General features: G+C 33.2%; 1 protein-coding gene and 1 long non-coding RNA gene across 4 annotated transcripts; both read right to left on the bottom strand.

Moving 5' to 3' along the window:
- Positions 1–864: 864 nt before the first annotated feature.
- Positions 865–2,136, bottom strand: LOC127726776 (putative ankyrin repeat protein RBE_0220). Its single transcript, XM_052234231.1, has one exon. It carries the CDS (start codon positions 2,134–2,136, stop codon positions 865–867), a length of 1,272 nt encoding a protein of 423 aa, XP_052090191.1.
- Positions 2,137–2,628: 492 nt separating this feature from the next.
- LOC127726592 (uncharacterized) lies at positions 2,629–21,962 on the bottom strand. Of its 3 annotated transcripts, XR_007993599.1 has the most exons (5): positions 18,305–18,889; positions 10,225–10,509; positions 9,146–9,372; positions 6,596–6,691; positions 2,629–4,337 (listed from the first exon to the last, which is right to left on the bottom strand). It is a non-coding gene; the product is annotated as an uncharacterized LOC127726592 (long non-coding RNA). The 3 variants fall into 3 exon arrangements; XR_007993598.1 differs by lacking the exon at positions 18,305–18,889 and adding an exon at positions 21,942–21,962 and having other exon boundaries at positions 6,596–9,372; XR_007993597.1 differs by having other exon boundaries at positions 6,596–9,372.
- Positions 21,963–24,844: the final 2,882 nt, after the last annotated feature.

Raw genomic sequence — 24,844 nt, 5'->3', positions numbered from 1 at the left:
GCGTACAAAATTATAAGCCTAGTATCGTTGATTATTTCATTGTACAAAGATTATAATTAGATGTTTGCTTAGAATTTCTGTAAATTTAAGCTTTTACAAATTTGTGACATATAAATCTTTACAAAGTTGAAATTGTCATTATTGTTTGTATAACAAATGAATAACATTGAATAAACACTATATACAAATCAGTTCCTTGATCATCTTTTAATTCATGCTTAACCATTATGCTTTATGTTATCATTTGTTCATGGAATCTATATCCTTTTGTATTCAAACCTTTGTTTCTAGGTACATTATAAGTGTTAAAGTTCTATTATAGGTCTGTCACTTTTGAAACAAGTTATATGTACAGTTGCATATGATTTCTATGATATTTTGATACACACATTTATTGATACACTGCGTCGTCCTTTCATACGGGTACCACATCACTACTATTTCATTTCTGTAAGAGTGATATGACTGCTTAGATCTTTAGGTCAGAAAGAATATCAAAGTTAATCATTTCTTAAGTTTAAAAAAAAATAAATGGATGAAACATCGTCTTAAGCACATAAATTGAAAGCTTCTTCCTTTTCCTACACCATTCTTAGAACATCTTTGCCTATCATCATGCATATCGTAACATGCGATAAACAAAGGTTATGTTTAATTATCTGCACATTTTAAAAGTCTGCCGTATTGCATAGTAAAACGTTTACTTTGTATATATGATTGTTTATACAGACAATACACAATGTAGATATTTCATCATCTCTATGCTTATAACATGCCCAGTAAAATCTTTACTATCTCTGTATGATTATTCCGATAGGCAATTGATAAAGGAGACCATCCAACATCTTTACCGTTATTTATGTTTCATTTGTTTTCCAGTAAAAACTTTGCTAGTTCTACATGATTATTCTGACAAGCAATACACAAGGGAGAAGCTCCTTTATCCAAACACTTATTAATATCTGCTTTGTTATCTAGTAAAAACTTTACTAAATTTATATAATTATTCTGACACGCAATAAACAAAGGCGATGCACCGTCCCTCATACACATATTGATGTCTACATTGTTGTCCAGTAAAAGTTTTACTACCTCTATACGATTCATCTCACATGCAATAGACAAAGGAGATGCTCCATTATCTGTACACTTATTCATATCTGCCTGGTTGACAATTAAAAACTTAACCATCACTATATCCTGATTTTGACAAGCCATAAACAAAAGAGAGATCCCATTGTCTAAACACGTATTAATGTCGGCCTTGTTTTCCAATAGTAACTTTACCACTTCTTTATGATTCTGGTAGTAAGCTATTAATAAAGGTGATGCTCCAGTATCTCTACGCATATTAATATCTGCCTTGTTTTCCAGTAATACCTTCACTACATCTACATTATTATTCTGACAAGCAATATACAAAGGAGACGTTCCATCATCTTTTCGCTTATTAATGTCTGCATTGTTTTCACATAATATCTTTACTATTTCTAAGTGATTGTTCAGACAAGCTCTAAACAATGGAGATTCGCCATTATAAATACACTTATTGATATCGGCATTGTTGTCCAATAAAATCTTTACTAGCTCTAAATGATTCTTCTCACAAGCAATAAAAAAGGGCGATATGTCATCATCTTTGCATTTATTAATGTCTGCCTTGTTTTGCAGTAGTATCATAGCTGTCTCTATATGATTGTTCATACTAGCAACAAATAATGGAGATGATCCATCCATTCGACAATTATTAATGTCAGCTTGATTATCGAGCAAAACCTTTACTACCTCAATATGGTTTTCCTGACTTGCATAACACAAAGGAGATGTGCCGTCATCAGCACACTTATTAATATCTGCCCTGAGTTCAAGTAAGACTTTTACAATCTCTATGTTATTATTTTGACAGGCAAGGAATAAAGGAGATACTCCATTATTTCGCGATATATTGACATTTGCCTTGTTTTCTAGCAAAACCTTAACTACCTCCGTATGTCTGTCCTGACAAGCAATAAACAAAGGAGAAGCTCCATTATTCAAACACATATTAATATCTGCATTATTGTCAAGTAGAACCTTTACTATTTCTATATTATTATTCTGACAAGCAATATACAAAGGAGATACTCCGCCACTCATACACTTATTAATATCTGCTTTGTTATCTAGTAAGACGTTTACTATATCTATATAATTACTCTGACAAGCAATAAACAAAGGCGATGCACCGTCTGCGATGCAAATATTGACGTCCGCCTTGTTTTCAAGTAAAACATTTACTACCTCTATACGATTTATCTGACATGCAATAGACAGCGGAAAAGCTCCATTATTTGTACACTTGTTAATGTCAGCATGGTTGTCCAGTAAAATCTTTACAATATCTATTTTATAATTCTGACAGGCGATATGTAAGGGAGATGTTCCCTTATCCAAACACTGATTGGTGTCCGCCTGATTTTCAAGTAAGAACTTTACCATCTCTATATCCTGATTTTGACAAGCTATAAACAAAAGAGATATCCCATTATCTGAACACGTTTTAATGTCGGCCTTGTTTTCTAGTAAAACCTTTACCACTTCTTTATGATGCTCGTGGTAAGCAATTAACAAAGGAGATGATCAATCCGTTCGCAAATTAATATCTGCCTTGTTGTCCAGTAAAACTTTTACTATCTCTATATGATTATCCTGACAAGCAATGTACATAGGAGACGCTCCATTATCTTTTCGCTTATTAATGTCTGCATTGTTTTTCAATAATATCTTTACTATTTCTAAGTGATTTTTCAGACAAGCCCTAAACAATGGAGATTCGCCATTATAAATACACTTATTGATATCTGCATTGTTTTCCAACAAAACAATTACCATCTCTATGTCATTCTTCTCACAAGCGAAATACAAAGGCGATACACCATCAGATCTGCACTTATTAACGTCTGCCTGGTTATCAATCAATTCATTTAGTACCTCTTTGTGACCTTCTTGTACTGACACGTATAAAGGACATATACCAAAACAGTTACACTGGTTTACATCAACAGCATGACGAATACACCACTGAATGAAATGAGTATCGTTATAGTAACAACACTGTACTAGTACAGTATCTTCGTTTACTATATCAAGCTTCTGTGCTAGTTCGTTCTGGAATAGAGTATCACAGTTTTCCAAATGACGCAATAATCTGTCTCTAAACGTTGGTATCTTCATATTAATGTAATTAAACACTTGCTGTACTTTACCTTTAACCCAGTCATCTATCATTCTCATTATGTACATCTGATGGTTTTGAGGTGGTACAATGGTGATAAACTGATCAGAACTATCTTTTTTTTCTAATAGAAATCTTTGCCCAATTACCTCACTGTCTGCATTTCTGATCAAACACTGGATCATTTTTTTTCCGAAATAGGCAAAAAAAAGTCAAATATTTTATCATGCTTTGTTTTGTATACCTCTTGCTCTTTCTTTATAAAAGTATGTTCAAGTGATTTCAGTTCATCAAGTAGGACAAGTCGTGATGTACCTCTCACCAATCTACATTCCTCACACGTGTTATCTATGATCGTTCTTATAATTGAACTCACCTCCCCTGTCAACCATTCTTCTTTCAGTTGGTTGTTAAACATGACCAACAAAGCCAAAGCACAATATTTCTTAAATTGTCGCTTTTTATACAAGTTTTCAACTTCTGCATCATACACTGAAAATGGATTCTTGAAGAAATCTATAATCTCATGTTCAGGATTGTCACGATACAATGTACAGTTAAGTGGAAAACAATCATATAAATCACAATACAGAAAAATATCTGAAGCTTTTGTTTTACAGATATGATTCTGCTATTTTCTGTTTTTCTCTCTGTGATAAACATAAATCGTTTGATAAAAGGTTACACACACATTTGCTAAAAATTGATAATGATTCAAATCTTTCGTCTTTGTAGACTTGTAATCGACATGCAACAATTATTTTTGTGAGTTTATTTTGAATCAGTTCTTTGATACGACCTAGGACGGGTTCTAAATTATTAAAATAACATTTGTTTATAGAATAAGTTCCACAAAAATCATCAATAACAAACAATGTTTTTTTATTTGGATTGTAAAACTTAACAATATCATGTGGACTTGTCACCAGTAATATATCGTACCCTTTCTGTGCCATTATTAATGATACATGTCGTAAAGTTATTGTTTTCCCAACACCCGAGCTGGAAGTAATAGTAACACAGCTGTTTTCTTCTACACATTCTAGCACCCGTTTGGCAGCTCTGGTCTCAACAAAATTAGCATCATTCAACTGCCAATCTTCCAAAATCTGCATAATTTGTACTGAAAATGAAAATAAAATTTAATGCTTATGATCGTTTTAAAATTATGAGTAATTAGCATATAACCTGTTTATATTGTTCCCTTAAAAGACAACGTTTCATAACTGTCCGACAAAAATTATGAGAAAAAAGTAAAATAACAAAAATACCGAGCTCAAAAGAAAATTCAAAATGGAAAGTTCCATATCAAGCGGCAAAATCAAAAGCTCAAACACATAATACGAATTGAAAACAACTGTCAAATTCCTGACTTGGTACAGTTATTTCCTTATGTAGAAAATTTTGAATTAAACCTGGTTTTATAGGTAGCAAAACATCTTACTTGTATGACATACTTTCTATGAGGGCCTGTCTTACTTTCATAACATATCTACAGAAGTGTCCACGTTTTGGTATGGGAATTCTCAATAAATCAAATCAATAAATAAATGTTCAAATAACATATGAAATATGTTATTAAATTCATCGGTATTTGTAAGAGGTAAATAAATATTTGACATCATCAGATCTTCGAAAGGAAGGACCAGTAAGTTTATCACAATATGTATCCATGGCATTGAATGATGCAGAACTTTTCATAACATAGATATACAGTTTTCACATTTATAGTTCTTAAATAATATAAAGCTAATTTTAAGGAGTAGCGAAATATACCAAATATATTCAAGCTCATAAGTCGAAGATAAACTGACAGAGCCATGGCAAAAACCAACAAAAATATAAGAAAAACAACAGTCTACCTCACCTAACAAAATCCATAGACGGAGCAACACGAATCTTACCAAAACCAGTATAAATCCTGGGTGTTCCAGAGGGATACATATATTCTGTTTCACACGAGCACTCATCATTTTGCTCATTTAAATACAACTTTGGTGTAAGTCTAATTCAGAGATTTCACGTCCAAGGAAAAAAGTTCATCTCCTTAATTCTATATTAAACATTAAAAATGATTGATATTGGGAATTATTTATAAAAAGACTAACTCAAAAGTCAGCCGAGGAAAATAATCCCATCCAGCGTTTGAGGAAAACAAATTTTTTTACACATTTTCTTCAAAATAGTGTTTCCGTTACACACAATATAAGCAGTTTGAACTTTGAAAACAAAAGTGCAACAAACATTGACAAGCATCCAAAGCTTTGATACATATAGCAGAACTGTGAGGTTTAGCTGGATATAAAACTAGATTTAACAGATCGAGAAATGTCGGTTCCAGGTCAGGAATATGACAATTGTTTCCGACTTATCTAATTTGATAATATTTATTGTCGAACGTTTGGTTTTGCAAGGGTTCGTTTTAAGCTCATCTGGCCCAAAAGAGCCAAGTGATATTTTCTCATCAATTGGCGTCCGTCGTCCGTCGTTCGTCGTCGTCGTCTTCCGTCGTTGTTCGTTAACTTTAACAAAAATCTTCTTCTCTGAAACTGCTTGGCCAAATAAAACCAAACTTGGCCTAAATCATCCTTAGGGTATTTAGTTTTAAAAATGTATCCGATGACCCCGCCTATCAATCAAGATGGCCGCCATGGCTAAAAATAGAACATGGTGGTAAAATGCAGTTTTGGCTTATATCTTTGAAACTAAAGCATTTAGAGCAAATCTGACCGGGTAAAAATGTTAATCAGGTCAAGATCTATCTGCCCTGAAATTTTCAGACGCATCAGACTTGGTTATTTTAAGGAAATTTTGCAGTTTTTGGTTATTATCTTGAATATTACAATAGATAGAGATAAACTGTAAACAGCAAAATTGTTCAGCAAAGTTAGATCTACAAAAAATTCAACATGACCAAAATTTTCAATTGACCCCATAAAGAGTTATTGTCCTTTAAAGTAATTTTTTTACAATTGTTCGTACATTTTTGCAACCTTTAAAAAAATCTGCTTTTCTGAAACTACTGGACCAAATTAAACCAAACTTGGCCTAAATCATCATTAGGTATCTAGTTCAAAAAATGTATCGATGACCCCGCCCATTAACCAAGATGGCCGCCATGGCTTAAAATAAAACAAATGGGTAAAATGCAGTTTTTGACTTATATCTCTGAAACTAAAGCCTTTAGAGCAAATATGTGATGGGGTAAAATTGTCCATCATGTCAATATCTACTGGCCTTGAAATTTTCCGGTGCATCAATCAACCTCCTGTTGGGTTGCTGCCCCTGAAGGCTCGTTTATTATATTGAAATTAAATAACTCGAGTTGATATCAAGCAATATCCCATTCTCACTCGGTATGAAACCTATAATTATCCTTACCTCTTATATTCCAGGGCACTGTTGATGTGTCTAAACATTTTGTTTTTAGCTCAGTACATTCCCTAAGCATGTCCTTCCTCCTAGTCGTCCTACAGCCTGTAAATATATTTAACTGACCATAAAATATTTTAATTTGCATAAAATATTATGGTTGCAAGTCAATTACAACTAGGAGCATTTCTGTGTGCTTGCCAATTGAAAATTAGAGGTTTCCATGATTTTGTATTTCTAATTCGGTTCTACATATTCATTTAAACAAATATTGAACCTTTGTATTATATTTTTGTCAAAGGTTCCTTTTTTATATTAATGATGGCAGCTATCTTTGATGTCCGTTTTTTGTCAAAACCGATTATCCTGAAAAGGCATCAATAATCCTTAACAATCCTTAGTATTAGAACAATTGATCAATAAATTGAAAATCAACAAATTTGAAAGTATTATTTAATTCAAAGAAATGGTTGAACCGTTTTGACATCAGTTGCCGCCATGCAAAACAACCATTAAAAGGATAATTAATGAATCTTTTGTACATGTTGTGATATGGATTTATTAACGACCCACTGATTTTTTTCTCTGTTTTTTCTGTATTTTTTGTCGGTTAGTGTCGGCTATAACCAGCGATATATTCTTAAATTAATGTTGTTATCAACCTTGCATGTCTGTGGCGACGTTACCGATTTCAACTTAGCAAATATCGTCATACGTGATAAATGAGTAAATCAGGGATATTGTTGTGACAAATAACGTGATTTGGGTAACTTAATTCTTTCATAATTGAAAATACATGTAATATTCGAATAGAAGTTTGGCTATACCAATATAAACTTGTCAATACCTATATTTTGATCGTGTCTTTCTAATATAACATAAGGGGATGTGGTATGATTTGCAATGAGACCACTATCCACAAAAAGATCAAACAAAGTCGATGAAAGCAATAATCCGTACGGCCTTCAATAATATGAAAACCCCATACCATATAGTCGGCTATACAAGTTCCAATATGAAAAATATGAAACAATTCAATTGAGAAAAGTAACGGCCTAATTTATGCCAAAACCATTTACGAAAAACTAAGACTATTTATGGCGTCTATAAAGTTAATCAGTTGGATGTGTACTGATTTCAGTCTTGGTTAATATGATTTATCAATTAGTAGTAATGGGTAGTTGTTTTTTCACTTGCTTCGTTGATTGATAGCGTTTGATTTAGTCAGTTTTATGGACTCCACTTTTTTTTACATTTGCCTTAGAATTTAGTTTATTTTTAATTACCTTTCTAAGCCTACCATCTTTGACCTTCGGAGAGGCGGTTGAAATCAAAACTTTACGACAAAAGAGATGATTTCAGCTTCCCAATTGTGAACTTTCCATTTCTATGTAACAACATTCCAGCAGCGCCTGCCTACGAAGTATATATCTCCCAATTGATACGATATTCCCGGGCTGGTATTAACTATCATGATTTCCTTGATAGAGGGTTGCTGCTCACAAGGAAGCTATTAAACCAAGAGTTTAAATGGTGAAGTTGAAATCATCCCTTCGTAAATTTTACGGACGGATTCACGAGTTGGTTGACCGTTATGAAATATCCGTTTCACAGATGATAGCAGATATGTTCCTAATGTCGTAACTACAATCCCGTCCCGGCAAGAATGTGATCTATCGAATTAGACTTGTTATCGTGTTTGTACTAAGATGAGCAACACGACGGGTACCACATGTGGAGTAGAATCTACTTGCCTTTCCGGAGCACATGAGATCACCCCCAGTTTTTGGTGGAGTTCGTGTTGCTAAGTCGTTAGTTTTTCTATGTTGTGTTTAGTGTACTATTGATTGTCTGTTTGTAGCCATAGTGTTGCCAATTTATTTCCGATTTATGAGTTTGAATGTCCATCTGGTATCTTCAGCCCCTCTTTGATGAGTTCTAACTGACCTTACTCTTAGATCGGTGTCGTTTGTCTTCGTGTTAGTTGTTTTTGTGCTTCCTGCGAAAAACTGACGTGTCCAGCACTTTCCAACTGATTTTTCCAGTTTTATTTTACGTTGTACTCTACAAGGTTAGGGGAGGTTGAGCGCTACCCAGTATTTAAAAAAATGCCACATTCTGTATATGCATGTCTCTCGTTGGAAATCTATGGTTAAGTAAATGGCGTCATACCTATTTTTCGTTAATTATTTTTAATTGTCGTACATGTCGGGATCACTTTGGCACACATACTTTATATCTATGTTGATCTCACTCCCCCTTCTAATTATAAAACATACCTTTATTCATAACTCAGAGTGTCTTGATTTGGGTTATAAACCAATACATATGTTACTAAAATACCCTGCACTTTCATAAAGATTTATTCTCAACTAAAATATGAATGTAATATTAAAGATTTCGTTGTTTGCAAACAACCGTATGAAAACATTTGACCCAACTTAATGTGAAAAAAGGTTCAGTTCCTAGTCCACAAAAATGCATCCCTTTCAAAATTCAGGCATCACTCCATGCTGTTGTGAGATTTATTATCTTTATTTTTGATTAAGTTATACATACCCTACTTATATCATTCCATGCCTCTGTGAAATATGCACTTTCTATCTTGCCGTTCCCATTTAGAATAACGTGCGATATGTGGTTCCTGTAATTTCTTATCCTTGCCAAATCAGCCGATTGTGATTCGTCAGTTACCGATGGAACAATATTATAATGAGATAACTGTGTAAGATTTGTAAGCAATGTAATCATTAAAGTAATGTCAAACTTTTGTGAATCTGATCTTCCTGTAAATAAAATAGATAAATCATATATTACAAGTTGGCAAGAAAATTATTAAAGTCATGATCAGTTGTAACATAAAATACTTCCTGATTTACTTACGAGGCAGCCCCGAGGTATCATCAGCTCATTGCAGCGCTTTGGTAAGGAAATGACACCCTGTTATCAAATTCTTTATTGAGATTTTTTAAAAATATTTGCAGAAAGTAAGGTTCAATCTTCTTTTGACAAGGTTGACTTAAGATGGAATTTGCTATATTTTTTGGTCTCTCACGGTCCAATTACTTATGTGGTGTTTGTAAATTTATCATCTCTGTTTTTCTTTTCATAAGTGTTGTATGTTTCTGTTGAATATAAATCATGGAAACATTTTTAAACACACTAAAATTATTAAGTTTTATTCTAGTTCATAGAAACATATATGCATTCATAGTTTTCAATTCTAAATGGACTTTTCATCACAAAATCATTTCTTATCTTTGTGGTGTTAATACATAGTTTTACCATGAAAAGGTAATCATTTACTTCCCTTTTTACACTATTTGTTTACAAATGTCCCGCGGAAATGTGTTGAATACTCCTGCAGTATTCTTAATCTTTTGTCCCTTAGCGTTCATTAGACAAAAAAAAAAAAAAAACAATCCATTAGTATTCATATTTTTCACGAATACTAGTATGTTCTATTCAGATTTTAAACGTGTTCAAGTACAAGTTTTGTCTTGCAGGTTTCTTTCATGATGTTAATTATGACTATTTGGATCATTAAATTTTGTAAAGTTCCTTGTAATGTTTTTTATGTGATAAGGTAATTGTTGTTTTTCTCTGTTAAACACTTTAAGATGTTCCGCTCAACCTACCATTACTTGGAAACAGAAGATTCCATTGTGACTGGTTAATGATGCTCTTCTGTCGTAGGTGTTGCAATTTGTCGTGTGAATTCTTGGTAGAAACATCTAGGCACGATGGATCAAATTCACGGTCAAATACAGCTCGTACTGCACGAGGGGAAATCTTAGACAGCAATAAATACAGCCGGACATTGTTTTCTTCCTCCTTTGATATGGTTGTCATCGTGCTCTCATTCACTTTCAGACTGGGTTTTCACGTTTTTCATCACATAAGTAATACATGTGGCAATGTTTCTGAAATATAGTTTCATATTATACTTTTATGGCTATTTTCCTTGTTACGATTATTTGATATGCAAATTGATGTTTATAAAAAATCGCAAGGCCTGCATATATTTTAATGAAACGTTTACAGATACATGATCCATGTTTATATATACAGTACGCCAAAAGTTAAGCACCACCTATTTTTATTGCATCGAATTTTTTTTCATTTAAAAAAATCAGTTATTCCTCGAAAAAGAGATAACATTCATGTAGCAATTTTGCTAACATATACCATAAACAAACCATAAACTCAAGTTTGGTCACTTATGCAGGTTCTATGCATTTAAATTTTGCATTCATAGAAATAGTGCAAATTACACAAATCAGAAAAGGAATTTAAGTTTCACTGTGATTTTATTTTTTACAACAATTAATCACCCAATATTATTAAAATTCTCTACAAATAATCGTTGGTATGTTCGCCAAATTTTATGTCAATATTTGAGTCAATAGGATGTGAAACCACCTCTCTTACGGTACAGTTCCATAACACGGCGACTCGTACTCTGTACAAACCTTCTGAACTTTAGTTGAGGAAATTTATTCCATTCATCATTAATTGCCACTCTTAAATCGCCAAGATTTTGCAAAAGTGGATCTCTGCGATTGAGATTTCTGCCAAGACATCCCAGACATGTTCGATAGGGTTCATTTCTGGAGACATGGAAGGCCAAAAGATAGTGTCAATGGCTTCTTGCTCTTTGTACTCGGTTACAATCCTTGCCCTGTGTGGTCTAGCGTTGTCGTCCATGTACAAGGGTCTTGACGCAAGTGGGTGATTATCAAAATGAGAGACTACAATGTTTTTAAGCACCAAATCCCTGTATGTCTGTATGTTCATGTTACCGTGCAGAATATGCACATCCAGCTTACAACGGTATGAGAAGCAAATCCATACTGTAACACCACCAGCACCGAATGCAGTCGTTGGGCAAATGTTGTTTTGGTCATAGGCAGTTTTATTTTTCCGCCAACCTCGTATTCTGGCTTCTACTGGTCGTAAAAGAAACCGACTCTCATCTGACCAATGCATTTTTTGCCAGCTTCTCATGTTCCGTTGTCGATGGTCATTAGCACATTGGAACCTGATTAAACGGTGCCTGGCTGTTAGGGCAGGTCTCTTGACAACACGACGTGCTCTTAGATTGCCTCTATGAAGTCGACGGACCCATGTTCGAACACTAACACGACCACCTGGAGGCCAGTGGTGTCTAAGCTGCGGAGCAGGAGTAAATGGATTGGATTTAGCACGACGAATAAGCTGTCTGTCATCACGACGGGTAGTTAAACGGGGTCTTATGGATTTTGGGCTATCATTTACAGTTCCTGTGTCAACATGACGTTGTAAAAGTCTGGCAATGACGGCGTGATTAACATTGAAATGGTTACCTATGCTGCTAGTGCTCCTACCGGCATTTGACATGCCAATCGCTTGCAAACGATCAGCCACAGATGACTTACGCCTTGCCATATTACACAATGACTAGATGAAGGTCAAATTTTACCACCTGTACGCGGGACAGTAGGAAGATGATTTAAAGGTATCGAAACAGTGTATTTGTAAAAGTGCAGATGGCCTTTAATAAAAAGTTGCTTGACGGGTTTATTGAAGTTCAATCTTTTTGGTCGTAATGAATTGTCTTAGTGTATGTTAAAGGCGATTCATAACACCAAACATAAATAATTTTATTCAGGTGGTGCTTAACTTTTTGCGGACTGTATATATACATAGGTTGGTGCGTTTATATGAATATTATAAAGGAAAGTAATGTGGTATTATTGCCGATAAGACAACTATCCACCGGAGTTTCCATGGCGTGGGTATTAGCATTTAAAGGTGAACATACGTCCTTCGACAACGTGAAAACCCATACCATATAGAAAGGTCTAGCTCCCGCCACATGAAAATTTTGTAGAATAAAATTCAAATGAGAAAAAAATAATGACTTAATTTATAATCATACAATTTACGAAAAACATAGATGACAGATATATAACCATTGACTACTACTGAATTACAGATTCCTGAATTTGGACAGACATATTAAGAATGTGGAATGCCGGGTCAAACATGTTTGTAAGTTCATACCTCCGACTAACCTGGGATAATGATGTGATAACACAAGATAAGATTAAACTTTAAAAAAACGTTAACAAAAGGCTTAACTCTATAGATGGCTACAAAGCACAAGCACAGCTTACAAAAAAACCAACAAAAACACAAAACACCGATGATGTTGTGCAACACCAACATATAAGTAAATAGTATCGACAGGGTGTAGGATCATGATAGCTTACAACTGTAAGTATTTAGCAATACACATTTAGTTACGTTTTATTTTTTTGTGTGAAAGGTTTTACTACGGGGTTTATATCATTTGAAAACCTTTAAGAATATGTTTGTTCAAAAAGTCAATGAGTTTACATGTATCGTATCTAAATTCACGGGCTCTACAAACAACATCGTGGTAAAAGCTAGAAGATGATATTACGTTTTTTATAAACCAAACTGCCGAACCAAATCGTTGAATCTATGAACGAATTTGGTAAACGTTTTAGTTAGTTTGTGATAACGAAATCTCTGACTTAATAATTTACAAGTAATGCGTATTTTACGTTTAATTAAATCTTAATCGCGACGACAGACACGAGAAGGTGCACATGTTGTAAAATAAAATACTTTAGATAGATAAGAGACCAAAGGAACATCTTCGTCCGAAAAGGAAAAAAATACAAACTTGAACGAAAAAAAAGTCTCTTTTGTCGAAAATTGTTGTTTATAGTTTCCCGTGTGAAACTGAAATCTAAAAATCCATAAAATGACAATTATTACTGTCTGTATAAGAACTACTAATAACAAGTTCGCTAGGGTTAATTTCCGTAGTAAAATTTAAGATAAAAGTTATTTAAAGCAAAAATATCACCAAGTTAACGGTGAGTGTTGTAAAATGAATGGAATAAATGTAATTTAGACGGTTCTTTACTGAGTCTGGCCATAAACAATGATTCATTACAAAACTAGGAATAATTCTGCTACCAAAGGGGCACAATCGGTTATCTTTTCACATTGAGTTTATCTTTCATATTCCTCTTTTTCATAACAGAATAAAGGTTGCATTTCTGTAAATATAGACAATGCAATTTCCCATAGGAACTCCCTTTGCGGCTATAACTGTGCCACTTTTACTATTAAGTTTCGTAAAAAATTATATCCTAGAATGGAAATTTGTGCACTACTAAAATTTTCAAAGGTCAAAACATAGTGATGTGCGGCATATTTCGAACATTTATAGGCCCCGAACTTGTGAGAGTTACAACTTATAATAACTAAAATTCTGTACTACCCCTACCCCCAATTGGGGCCTACTTCAGAATTCAATTTTCACCGCAACAATATGTCTCTATACTGGTAACATTTCAGATTTATGTCTCTATGAGATGAAACATAGAGATTATATCCGGGAACCAGTACGTAAACAAAACAAGATATCTATGAATATCATATATCTCCCCAAAACAGGCGTGGTTTGAGAAACAGCTGTATTTACAAATTGCAACCTATAGTATCTATAAAATGCAGTAATTATATTTGCAAACAGATATTTAAAAGGACCATTTCATCAAATAAGAAAACTTCTGTTTTATAACATTTTGTAAAAGTGTAGTACAGAGTCGAAAATGTAAACCATATTTTAAAGACTATCAAAAAAACTTATATTCTATTCACACATCTAAAGAGTTAAAACACTTAAAAAATTATTGATTCCAATTTTTTTATTACATAGTGCCACTTATAATTTCTTATTCGTATACAAAAAACAGTAGAAATCCGATTTTTTTATACGTCGGTTACAGCAAACGTCACTATAGAAAATAATGGTCCTTTAGCATGATACTGTGAGACATCGAAGTCTAGATATGATCCCTATGATCATTTAATTACAGGGGAGCTCAACATCATTCAAGATCGAGAGGTTATGAACTGTCTGAAAAAAGGACCGAAATAACGTCCACCGTCGAATATGAATTAGGAAGGGTGTCGTCAACTTAATGAAGATGCGTTTTCATCATATTGTAAAACAGATGTAAACGAGAGAAATCTGACAAACAGTCACTTGGTTCCTATTTGAACAAATGTCTGAATATTGTTAATACTTGCATATCACATTTCGAAAATAATTAAGAAATAAATAAAAGAATAAGTAATACTCCCATTTTTATGATTAAAAACGAATTAAAGTACTAGAAAAGCGTTTTGTGTTCATACAGGCCGACGAAGCAGTCAACAATGTGGTGGTGGTATGACGTATATAGTTCACGGTAATCCTTTAGCATGAAATTGTACATTCATCTACATACTAGTCCGTACGATCCACAGAGAGTCATGTAGTAAATAATCATGTCACTTTCTCAGCTCAGCTTAAAGACTCCTTTGACAATTTGTAGGTCCCACCATGGATTGATTACATAACCTACACAAACAACCATAAAGTATCGTTTCGTTTCGGCCTCTAGTAAGTACTCTATTACTAATCTCTTAGTGCTTTAAACAAGTTCCTTAACTACAATCAAAGAATTAATCATTACTTTTTGCAATATAACATATTGAAATAATAAAAGTAACCATTTTTGGATTATAAACAATTCTTTGGATGTTGTAGACACATTACGTGCTGTGTGTGGTTCTTTTGATTCGGTTGACAGTTTTAACTTTTCCACTCTTCATAATACACCTCCACAAATATTATCAAACAAAAGTTGTCCTATTCAATTAAATGATCGTTTGATAAATCTGATTGCAAATTTATTTGCTGCAACTCATATCAATAAAATTGAGAATGGAAATGGGGAATATGTCAAAGAGACAACAACCCGACCAAATAGCTGACAACAGCCGAAGGCCATCAATGGGTCTTCAACGCAGCGAGAAAATCCCGCACCCGGAGGTGTTCCTCAGCTGGCCCCTAAATAAAATTGTGTACTAGTTCAGTTAAAATGGACGTCAAAACCTTTTTCTCAAATGAGAAAGGTAAATATACTTACTGGAGGTGTGATTAAAGCCATAAATTTTCTCCTTGAATACATTAATGTACGTTTCGGATATAAAGTTTATCGACAACTTGTAGGTATTCCTATGGGCACCGACTGTGTCGCTTTATTTACAGACTTGTTTCTGTACTGTTAAGAATAACAGTTTATGGCAAAATTCAGTAAAGACCTGTTTTAGTTCCATACATTTGATAAATTTACCAAAACTAACCGTTATCTTAATGATTTTTTTTTAATTTAAATAATCAAGTTTCTCTTAATTTACTGCCGAAATTTACCCATAGGAACTTACCTTAAATAAATCAAATGTCAACAGCAATAAGTGTCCTTTCAAAGATTTAGACATTTTATACCAGAAACTCTACACCAAAATTTTAGACTAAAGGAATGATTTTCCCCTATTGTATTTTTTCCTTATCGGACGGTGATTTACCTTGACGCCGTCTTATTGTGTTTATATATATTCCAACTCGTTCGCTTTGCCCGTGTCTGTAGTGACGTTGTGGATTTCAATGAACGTAATCTAAGTATTATTGGTTAATTGTCAAGTCAGGGATTTCAATACCACAAATTACATAAAACCTTTACTAAATTTTTCCATAGAAACAAAGATTTGGTTTGCAAGTTTGGCTGTACCTATGAAAAACTTATTTCAGATTGATTACAACATCTAAAATGTTATGCTGATGTTGTTTACTGAGCCCAGAAATTTATATACGATCCGGGTAAACTTTTCAGTCCTTTCAATAAACTTATTCTAAAAAGGTACCAGTTCAACACTGTAATTAGATCTTTAAATATTTTTTTTTTTTGGTATCAATATTGATTTTGTTATCAGTAAATTAAAACCATACTGAATAGTATTGTTATACACATACATTGTATTCACTTTTACGGGGTTTTTGTTGCACTTCAGTGTTTCTGTTCTTCCGTTGTTGTCCTCCTATAGCTGATGTGTTTTCATCGGTTTTAGGTATGAAACCACCAATTTATAGCCCCATTGCTTTCTATGTTAAATTATGCAACTTCAAGCATTAATGGCTACTTTGTCTTAAGTTCAAACAAAGTGGCAGTTATTTCATGTCAAAACTATACCTTATCCTGACTTGTGCAGAAAAATTCAACATACCTTTAATTTCATATTAGAGTGTACTGGTTCCCGGAAGTTTGATAGTACAAAAACATGTACTTCTGATCTGAACAACAGGGCAAATGTGCTCTCATATTAAAATTTAATTTACTTCTTTATTATTCAAAAGAAACTTTCAACAAGGGTTCTACAGTGATCCCAAGTCCCTTCATTTGATACCAAAACTATCCAGATACGTCACCTATTGACAAAGATACAGCTATGCGTAGGAACTATTTTGTTTTCAATACGTACTACTTTCTTGTAAGTTCTTCCCGACCGGGTCTTAATTAGTGGTTTTTAGTTTGTAATCCGGATTTGTTTTCTCTCAATCGATTTATGACTTTTAAACTGCGGTATACTACTATTGCCTTTATTTACTGCACTACTATCTGTCGATACCTATTTTTTATCATTGCACATTGCCTGTTTTTTGTGACGTCTTTACACTAAATCCATTGGATGATGGACGTGAACTTATCGTCTTAGATACACTATTTCTTTTATAGGTTGTTATTTGCTTTGAGCAAGCTGTCAGTAACTGCTTGTACTCTTAGATCTTTATATTTTGTTGTTGTTGTTAGGAATGTATACATTTTTATTCTGCCACGCCCAGTCTGTGTTTTTGGTAGCTGCTTTTTTGCTTTGTATCGATCTGATGAGTAAATATATTTTCAACTGATTACAATACTAGTAGTTTGTTCTTATTTTGTGCTGTAACAACACTGTCTCAGGTGAGGGTTGAGCGCTCATTAACATGTTTAATACCGCCACATTCTCCATGTGCCTTTCCCAAGTCAGCTCAGGAGTTCAGTAGTTGTTGTTGGGTTATGTCTGTCATTAGATATAAGAAGATGTGGTATGAGTGCCAATGAGACAACACTCCATCTAAGTCACAACATATCAAGTAAACCATTATAAGTCAAAGTCCGGCCTTCAACACGGAGCCTTGGCTCACACAGAACAACAAGATATAAAGAGCCCCAAAATGACTAGTGTAAAACTATTCAAACAGGAAAACCAATCGTCTAATCTATATAAAAAACGAGAAACATTTATGAACCACATCAACAATCGACAACCACTGAACAACAGGTTCCTGACTGTTTTTCGTAAAAAAAAAATTTTTATAAATTAGGCTGTTAGTTTTCTCAATTTAATTGTTGCATATTATGTTATGTCAAGGCCTTTTATAGCCGACTATACGATATGGATGTTTCTCGTTGTTGAAGGCCGTATGGTTGACTATAATTGCTTATGGTTATTTACTATTTGACTCTATATATGAAGCGCATGACCTTGAGAATATATCTGTTAATCGTTAAATTCTCTTGAACTTCCGTGGGCTATGTACCTCATATCACTGCAATATTGTTGTTTGCTTTTCCGGCCTGTACGAGCACAAACCTCTTTGCGAGTAAATGATTCTGTTTAATATATGAATGGGTATATAACCTAACCATTTAGATTACTTGATTTGACTGCAAAAATACTTATCAAGACATACAAGCCAAATTATATGATTGCGATAATAAAAATAAAGTTTCTTTATACTGATCAAAAAAATGTATGGTTACTACATACTTTTGTTTGAAATAAGGAAGATAATTTGCTACTTCCGGTGTAATATGATATATCTATTCACACAGATTCCAAACAAATATGGTATTGATATGCTTTTGCCTGAAAAAGGGCGATAATTTGGAACTTTCGGTTTAGAAAATGTCAATTCCGGTCTCATATGATAGATGTTTTACACTGATTCCAAAAATATATGGTTTCGATATACTTTTGCCTATAATAAAGGAGATAATTAGCTACTTCCATTTTATTCAAGATCATTTCGGTCTTAAATGATAGGTTTATGAATGCTTATGAAAAAAATATATGGTTTCTATAACCTTTACACGAAAGAAGAACAAAATTGGCTACTTCCGGTTAATTTAAGGTCATTTCTGGTTGACATTTTTCAAGGTCATATGTCACTTAACATTTTGCAAAAGACCCCATTGCTTTATTATCAACCAAGTTCACTGAAAATAAGTGACAACATCAGTCACTATCAAGTTTACCGAAGGTCACATCTGGTGCCATAACATAGCTTATTTCACAAGTATTCCAAAAATATATGTTTCCCACATATTTTAGTTTCAAATAAGGGCGGTAATTAGCAAAAAAATATATAGTTTAGAAGTATTATTCCCTTGCAATCGCTTCTTCCAGTCAGCAAAAGGTCACTTTCGGTTGGTATTTTTTTCAAGTTCATGTGTCTCACAACCCCTTGATAAAGACCATGTGGCTTAATCGAGTACAAGAATGAGGTTATAATTCATTAACATTAAATCTACACATTTCAGGGGCAAAATCCCCTAAAAGATATCAACAGATCGATTCGAACTGAATGTATCATTTCTACGTCTCACAAGCTAAGGGCTAAATTTAGAACATGACTCTGGCCTTTCACCTTAACGCCATTTTCTTTTGGTGGAGCAACGACATTAATTCAAATCACCGTAGGTTTCTATCGGTTATAGTTCATGAGTTTCATTTATATATCACTTATGTCAAATACAAAAGGGGAACTCTCATACGAAGTCTCAGTACCGCTTTGGTAAAAATTGACCAAAGAGTCCAGAGGATTTAACGAGCAATTTGGAAAATTAAATTTGTCGATTTCTACTTCGGTTACAAAGAGATGTGCACACAAGAAAAACAATGTTTGAGGCGATATTGTTTACAACGAAAAGTGTTCGGTTAAACAGGGTGCGTTTCATAAGCACAATAACAGTCCGATATCATATGCAAAAAATGTATGCGACATCCTGTGATCCACTATACACCGCAAGAAAAAAAATTGCGGAGAAAGAAAAAAATAATAATCAATACAAAATCAACATGTCTTTCCATGGTAAAGTGGAAAGACCTATAAAAAAGCACTTCCTTATGGGTTTACGTATTATGTTACATTACTTAAACATTCATTATTTTAAAAGATGATAGGTTTCGTTGCTGATATAACACAAACATTTGCTTTTTCACAGCTGAAAAGCATATTTAACTATTAATTGTTAAATTGACGATGTTAACAATAATAATGCATGGCAGTACAGGCTATAAGATATAGTTGTTAAGGAGTATCAATATTTTGCTTTTGTTACATTTTACTTATTTCCCCTTTTTCAATTGATTTTTGAGTTCGTGTTTTTGTGAAAATATTTTTATACTTTTACTGAAGTTAAGAATGAACTGGCCACCCTTCTTTTTACAGTACATGTCCAAAGTCAGAAGCCTGAGGTCTTGTGGTTACCGTCGTCCGCCATAGTTATGTTCCGTTTTTTGTTTTTGATTTCAGGTATTCTCTTTTAAATATTTTCCCATTTTGTCCCATTTGGGACTTTATAGCGTTATGTTGGTCTGATGTTGCCCATTGCTGAAGATTAAACGTAGAAATGTGGTTGTTCACATCCGCATCATTTGGATCATTGGTGGTAATTTCGTCTACATTTAATTGACATTTCTTAACGTTTAGAGATCTCCTCCTTTTTCTATATAAAATTGTACTTGGTATTATGATGTTTAGAAATATAAAAAAAATAAAATTAAAACAAAGAAATGTGAACAGGAAATAATTTTATTAACGTAATGATGTGATAACTTATCTTTATTCAAAAGTATTCTATCAAGTTAAATTTTACATTTAATCCATGTGCGTTTTAGAAATATCGAGCGTATACAATACAAATTAAGCAGCATTGATACATCACTCTATCTGAAATTGATCATGTGTGCCTTTTGATTATAAATTGTAATTCGTCGTGAATTCTCAATTCCAGTTTTTTCAATCATTTGAAAATCAAAGAATTATTGTCTAAGTATCACTTAAAGCTTTTAAAGACGAACGCGAGACCAGGATTATAATAAGAGTTTTTGCTACTTATACGCGTATTTTGTCTACTGAATCCTCCTCAATGGCACCAGAATCAGAATATAGTTGGAAGTCAAAATAAAGTCCGAAATTGAAAAGCCCTAAAACCAAACATTCTGAATATTTGTGTTAAATACGACAGAGACACGATGGTGATTTTCAGTCATTTGAGTTCACGTAAAATACTCGAAAATATTCGTTCGCGAAATGTTTTTCATAAATATTGATAAATGTTTAGTTATATGTAATGCACGACCTGAACTCCCGCTTGGTAAATGCGATAAAATCGCAAAAATAAAACAACAAAAACAGCTGCTGCTACAACAAATATTCAATTACAGTGCGAAGCTAAAAGGCATCAAAAATTTATTTTTTGAAAAGTTGTACCATGACGACTATCTATTCCTAGTGGTAGAAAACCTTAGTGTTTTGATTAATTCAACATTTGGTGGACAATAAATGTACAGATTATGAACATACCAAGTGTATCTTATATACAACATAAGTAACATGAGAAACATATGGTTACATTTATCAACTGTCCAATTGTTTGGTCCATACGACTCTTTCAATTGTCAGATTTTAATTGAAGTGGATTGTGATATGCGATTTAATGTCACACCTGAAAGGTTGTTAAATTCATAAGTTGTATTCTTAGTATAGAAAAAATTGCCTTTTTCGGTGGTCTTAATGTTTCAGTAAGTTGTCCGACTAAAAAAAGGATTTGGTGGAGAAAAAACAAACAATAGCTGACACCTTTCTTTACTTTTGACATGAACATGTAACCGGGTATTCCTTCTCAGATTGCCAATAAGGAGGAGAGAAGATACCACTGGAGTATTCACAATCCAGGAGTCAAATAAAAACGTACCACCATAAAAATCAACCTTCTCCTGTAATCTCAATCAATGAATAACAAGATGAGCATACTAAAATCGTACAAAACAGAAGTTTAAATCAAAAGAACCTTACTTCAATAAACCGGATTAGAGATAATGAGAGCACAACAACAATCAAATAAAATATATCTGTCAAAGACGGCTCATGAATATGGAAAATATGCTTACAGTCATTGTTGATATGAAATTATTAATAAGTCTTCCTATGATCTTATATCGTTTGTGGTACTTTTGGGTATATTTATATTAGTCTAAAACATTATAGAAAGTACAAGAACAAACATTTTCTGGTTAATTTCTGAGTATCGACTTTTTTCATTTATACGAAATGCTTAGGGAACAACGTTTGTTTTAATCTTGAACTAAAAGAAAGCCCATGGTTTAGTATTCGACTTACCTTCAAACGTATTCTATTATTAAATTATGCAGTTTTATATTCCAATTTATATTTCATATTCGAAACGTTTGATTGGCTGACCAATCGTAAGCTTTTAAACTTATTACGTCAATTTTTTTTACAGCATTCAATTATGCATGTAAACTTTTGGTTAAAATACTAGCATCTGTTAAATGACGTTGCAAAAAAGTATCATCTATATTATTATCTACTATGTCTGTTTGTTTTGTTCACACACTGTTGTCAATACAATGGAATTTTATACGACTGTCATACAAGTGAAAGGTTTTAATTAGCTAGCTATTGAACCAGGTGTAATCCACCATTTTCTACTATTTAAATGCCTGTACCAAGTCCATGTCAAAGTCCTGTACCATTCGTTTGATGTGTTTGAGCTTTTGGTTTTGCCATTTGATAAAGGAATTTCCAATTTGAATGTTCCTTGGGGTTCGGTTTTTTTTGTTATTTTACTTGTTTTACAAATAAATTTTTTTTTTAGAAAAATGCCGATTTCTTTTAAACTGTTAGTGAACGTAGTTCTTTTTAATATAACTACATGACCTACATCATACACATGTTCAAATATAAATCAATTATACATGCTACGAATGCGACATCCTATGGAATGCTATATTTATGTTATTGTATAATTCACAGTATAAATATATACAAAGAATAAGTACAAATGTTTATTTTTCATATCAAGAGGTAACCTTTAAATCTTAGGAATTAATCACAAAACAACATATAATATTGGAACATATGTTATAAAGATACTGAGAGAACGAATAACATAACGAACTGCCATAACTAAGGTGAAACGTAATTTTACGAGCAATAAATGTCACCATATTTCATTACTTTAAAAAAAAATATTATCTTGCATATGAAATAAAAGACTATAATAATTCAATAGAGTGGAAAGAAAAAGAAATTATGATTAAATCTAACGGTTCATATTAACGGTCACATGTGACAATGTGTGATATAGATATCCGGTAAAGGCAATAGCTTTGACAGGACATGTAAGTTCTGGAATATGTTTCAACGTAGAGATTAGTTATATGGATAAGGGAACTGCTTATATGATGAAATTTAAAACTTATATTCGGGAATCGGGAAAAAATAAAATCATCTTTTCTGTCGTAATGTCTGCAGATATAGGTAACGTACTAATGAGGTAATGCTGAAGACCTTGTGTCTATAATCTGCTTTATTAAAATTCAATTTAATAAGTAAGTGCGGTCACTAATGTTTAAACATTGAATGTATGGATCTCAAACCTATAATAAACAGCTGAAGTAACATATATCTTTGACATGAAACAAAATCAAAATTTAACGATGAAAAAGAGCCTTAATATGTACGAAACTCCAAAATGCATATTTGCAATAAAGTGTTGCAAAATTGACGAAACGCTCATATACCAAATTGGGGCCTCGGTGACCGAGTGGTCTAAGTAGTTACTACTGTAATCACTAGCCAGTCAACACTGAGGTTGTGAGTTCGAACCCCGCTCGTGCGGGTGCACTCGACTCAAATCTTAAATGACTAGGATTGTCAGTTTTCCTATCGAAGGTCGGTGGTTTTCTCCGGGAACTCCGGCTTCCTCCACCAATAAAAACTGGCCGCCACGAAATAGCCCAAAAGCGGTGCTTAAAAGTGGCGTTAAAACACCAAAAATCGAAATCAAATCATATACCAAATTTATGAAAGCCAAATATGTATATTATATCTTAAGGATGTACTTAAAAAATCTAAAATTTAAAATTGATGCTATTGAGACCATTAGTTAAGGAACAAAATAAGCTAAAAATATTGATAGGTTATGGAGTTTCTTTTCAAGATATTTGATTTTTTTTAAATGGCGGGAAAAATCTAACTCGGATTTTTACCTTGTAGTTGCTTTTGATTTATTTGGGTCTCAAATCGAAAGATAAAGAGATCTAGAATCTGCTTAAATTTTGGTAAATGACCTATTATGAGCTATTGAAGTCTTATATGAAAAGAAAAATGGGTGTTATGTATTGTTGGGGAAAAAAAATCTGACATAAATTCCTCAGTAAACCTCACCTAAGTACATCCTTAAAACGGATCCATGCCATTAGACTCGATTAAAATGATTGTAATCATTCGATTAGAGTGAGAAAAATATGACGTCATAACCGAACCTTCATTGGCCTTGCTGAGGAGAACAGCGATCAACGTATTATTGGTGGTCTTTCAAGTCGAGGAAGTTCACAGATAATCTCATCTCAGGGCAAACTATATAAATAATCTATAACTCAGCTGAATATTAAGTTTCATAAACGGGATGAAATAGAAGACGCCAATCCTAAATGGACCCCAGGGAGATTATTTCTACTATTCCAACAAATTGAAATGCGTTGTGGTCCTTTAAAAATAATTATCTCGCCTACATTCTTTATATGTTAGTTCTCAGTTGAAGGCCAGTTAATAAGTTGCTGTTCTTGTTCGCTGTAAGTTGACCCTTAGTTGTAAACAATTTTAATGTATTCTTCTATTTATAAAGTAGTGTTTAATGTTTTATTATTTTTGAAAGGAAGGGGTGATTAGAATCTGATAAATCTTTCATTTTATCTTGTAAAGTAAACTTGAAGGACGCCCTTTATATCAAGTGTCAATTTTACGTGCACGTCATTGCTATTTTATTCATTTGACCTAGAAAACAAATAAACATGTTTGTTTTATTTATTGAAGAAAAAATAAACAATTAAAGTATGATGCAGGTGATTTTAAAACGTGTTTTTATCTATCTGTTCTGCCTACTGAAGAGGCCAAAGTACGACTAAACATTCATTTATATTAATATAAGGTACATTTTGTACGCAACTCAGGAGGCCTTACATTTTCCAACACAGGCAAAGTTTGCTCATGTGTAT

Source organism: Mytilus californianus, unplaced genomic scaffold (genome assembly GCF_021869535.1).
Source record: "Mytilus californianus isolate M0D057914Y unplaced genomic scaffold, xbMytCali1.0.p SCAF_18, whole genome shotgun sequence".
NCBI lineage: Eukaryota > Metazoa > Mollusca > Bivalvia > Mytilida > Mytilidae > Mytilus > Mytilus californianus.
This window is presented reverse-complemented; position numbering and strand designations above follow the sequence as displayed.

Excerpts from the sequence above, each read along its gene's own strand:
- LOC127726776 (XM_052234231.1), bottom strand. The coding sequence starts at position 2,136 with ATGAGTGGCGGAGTATCTCCTTTGTATATTGCTTGTCAGAATAATAAT.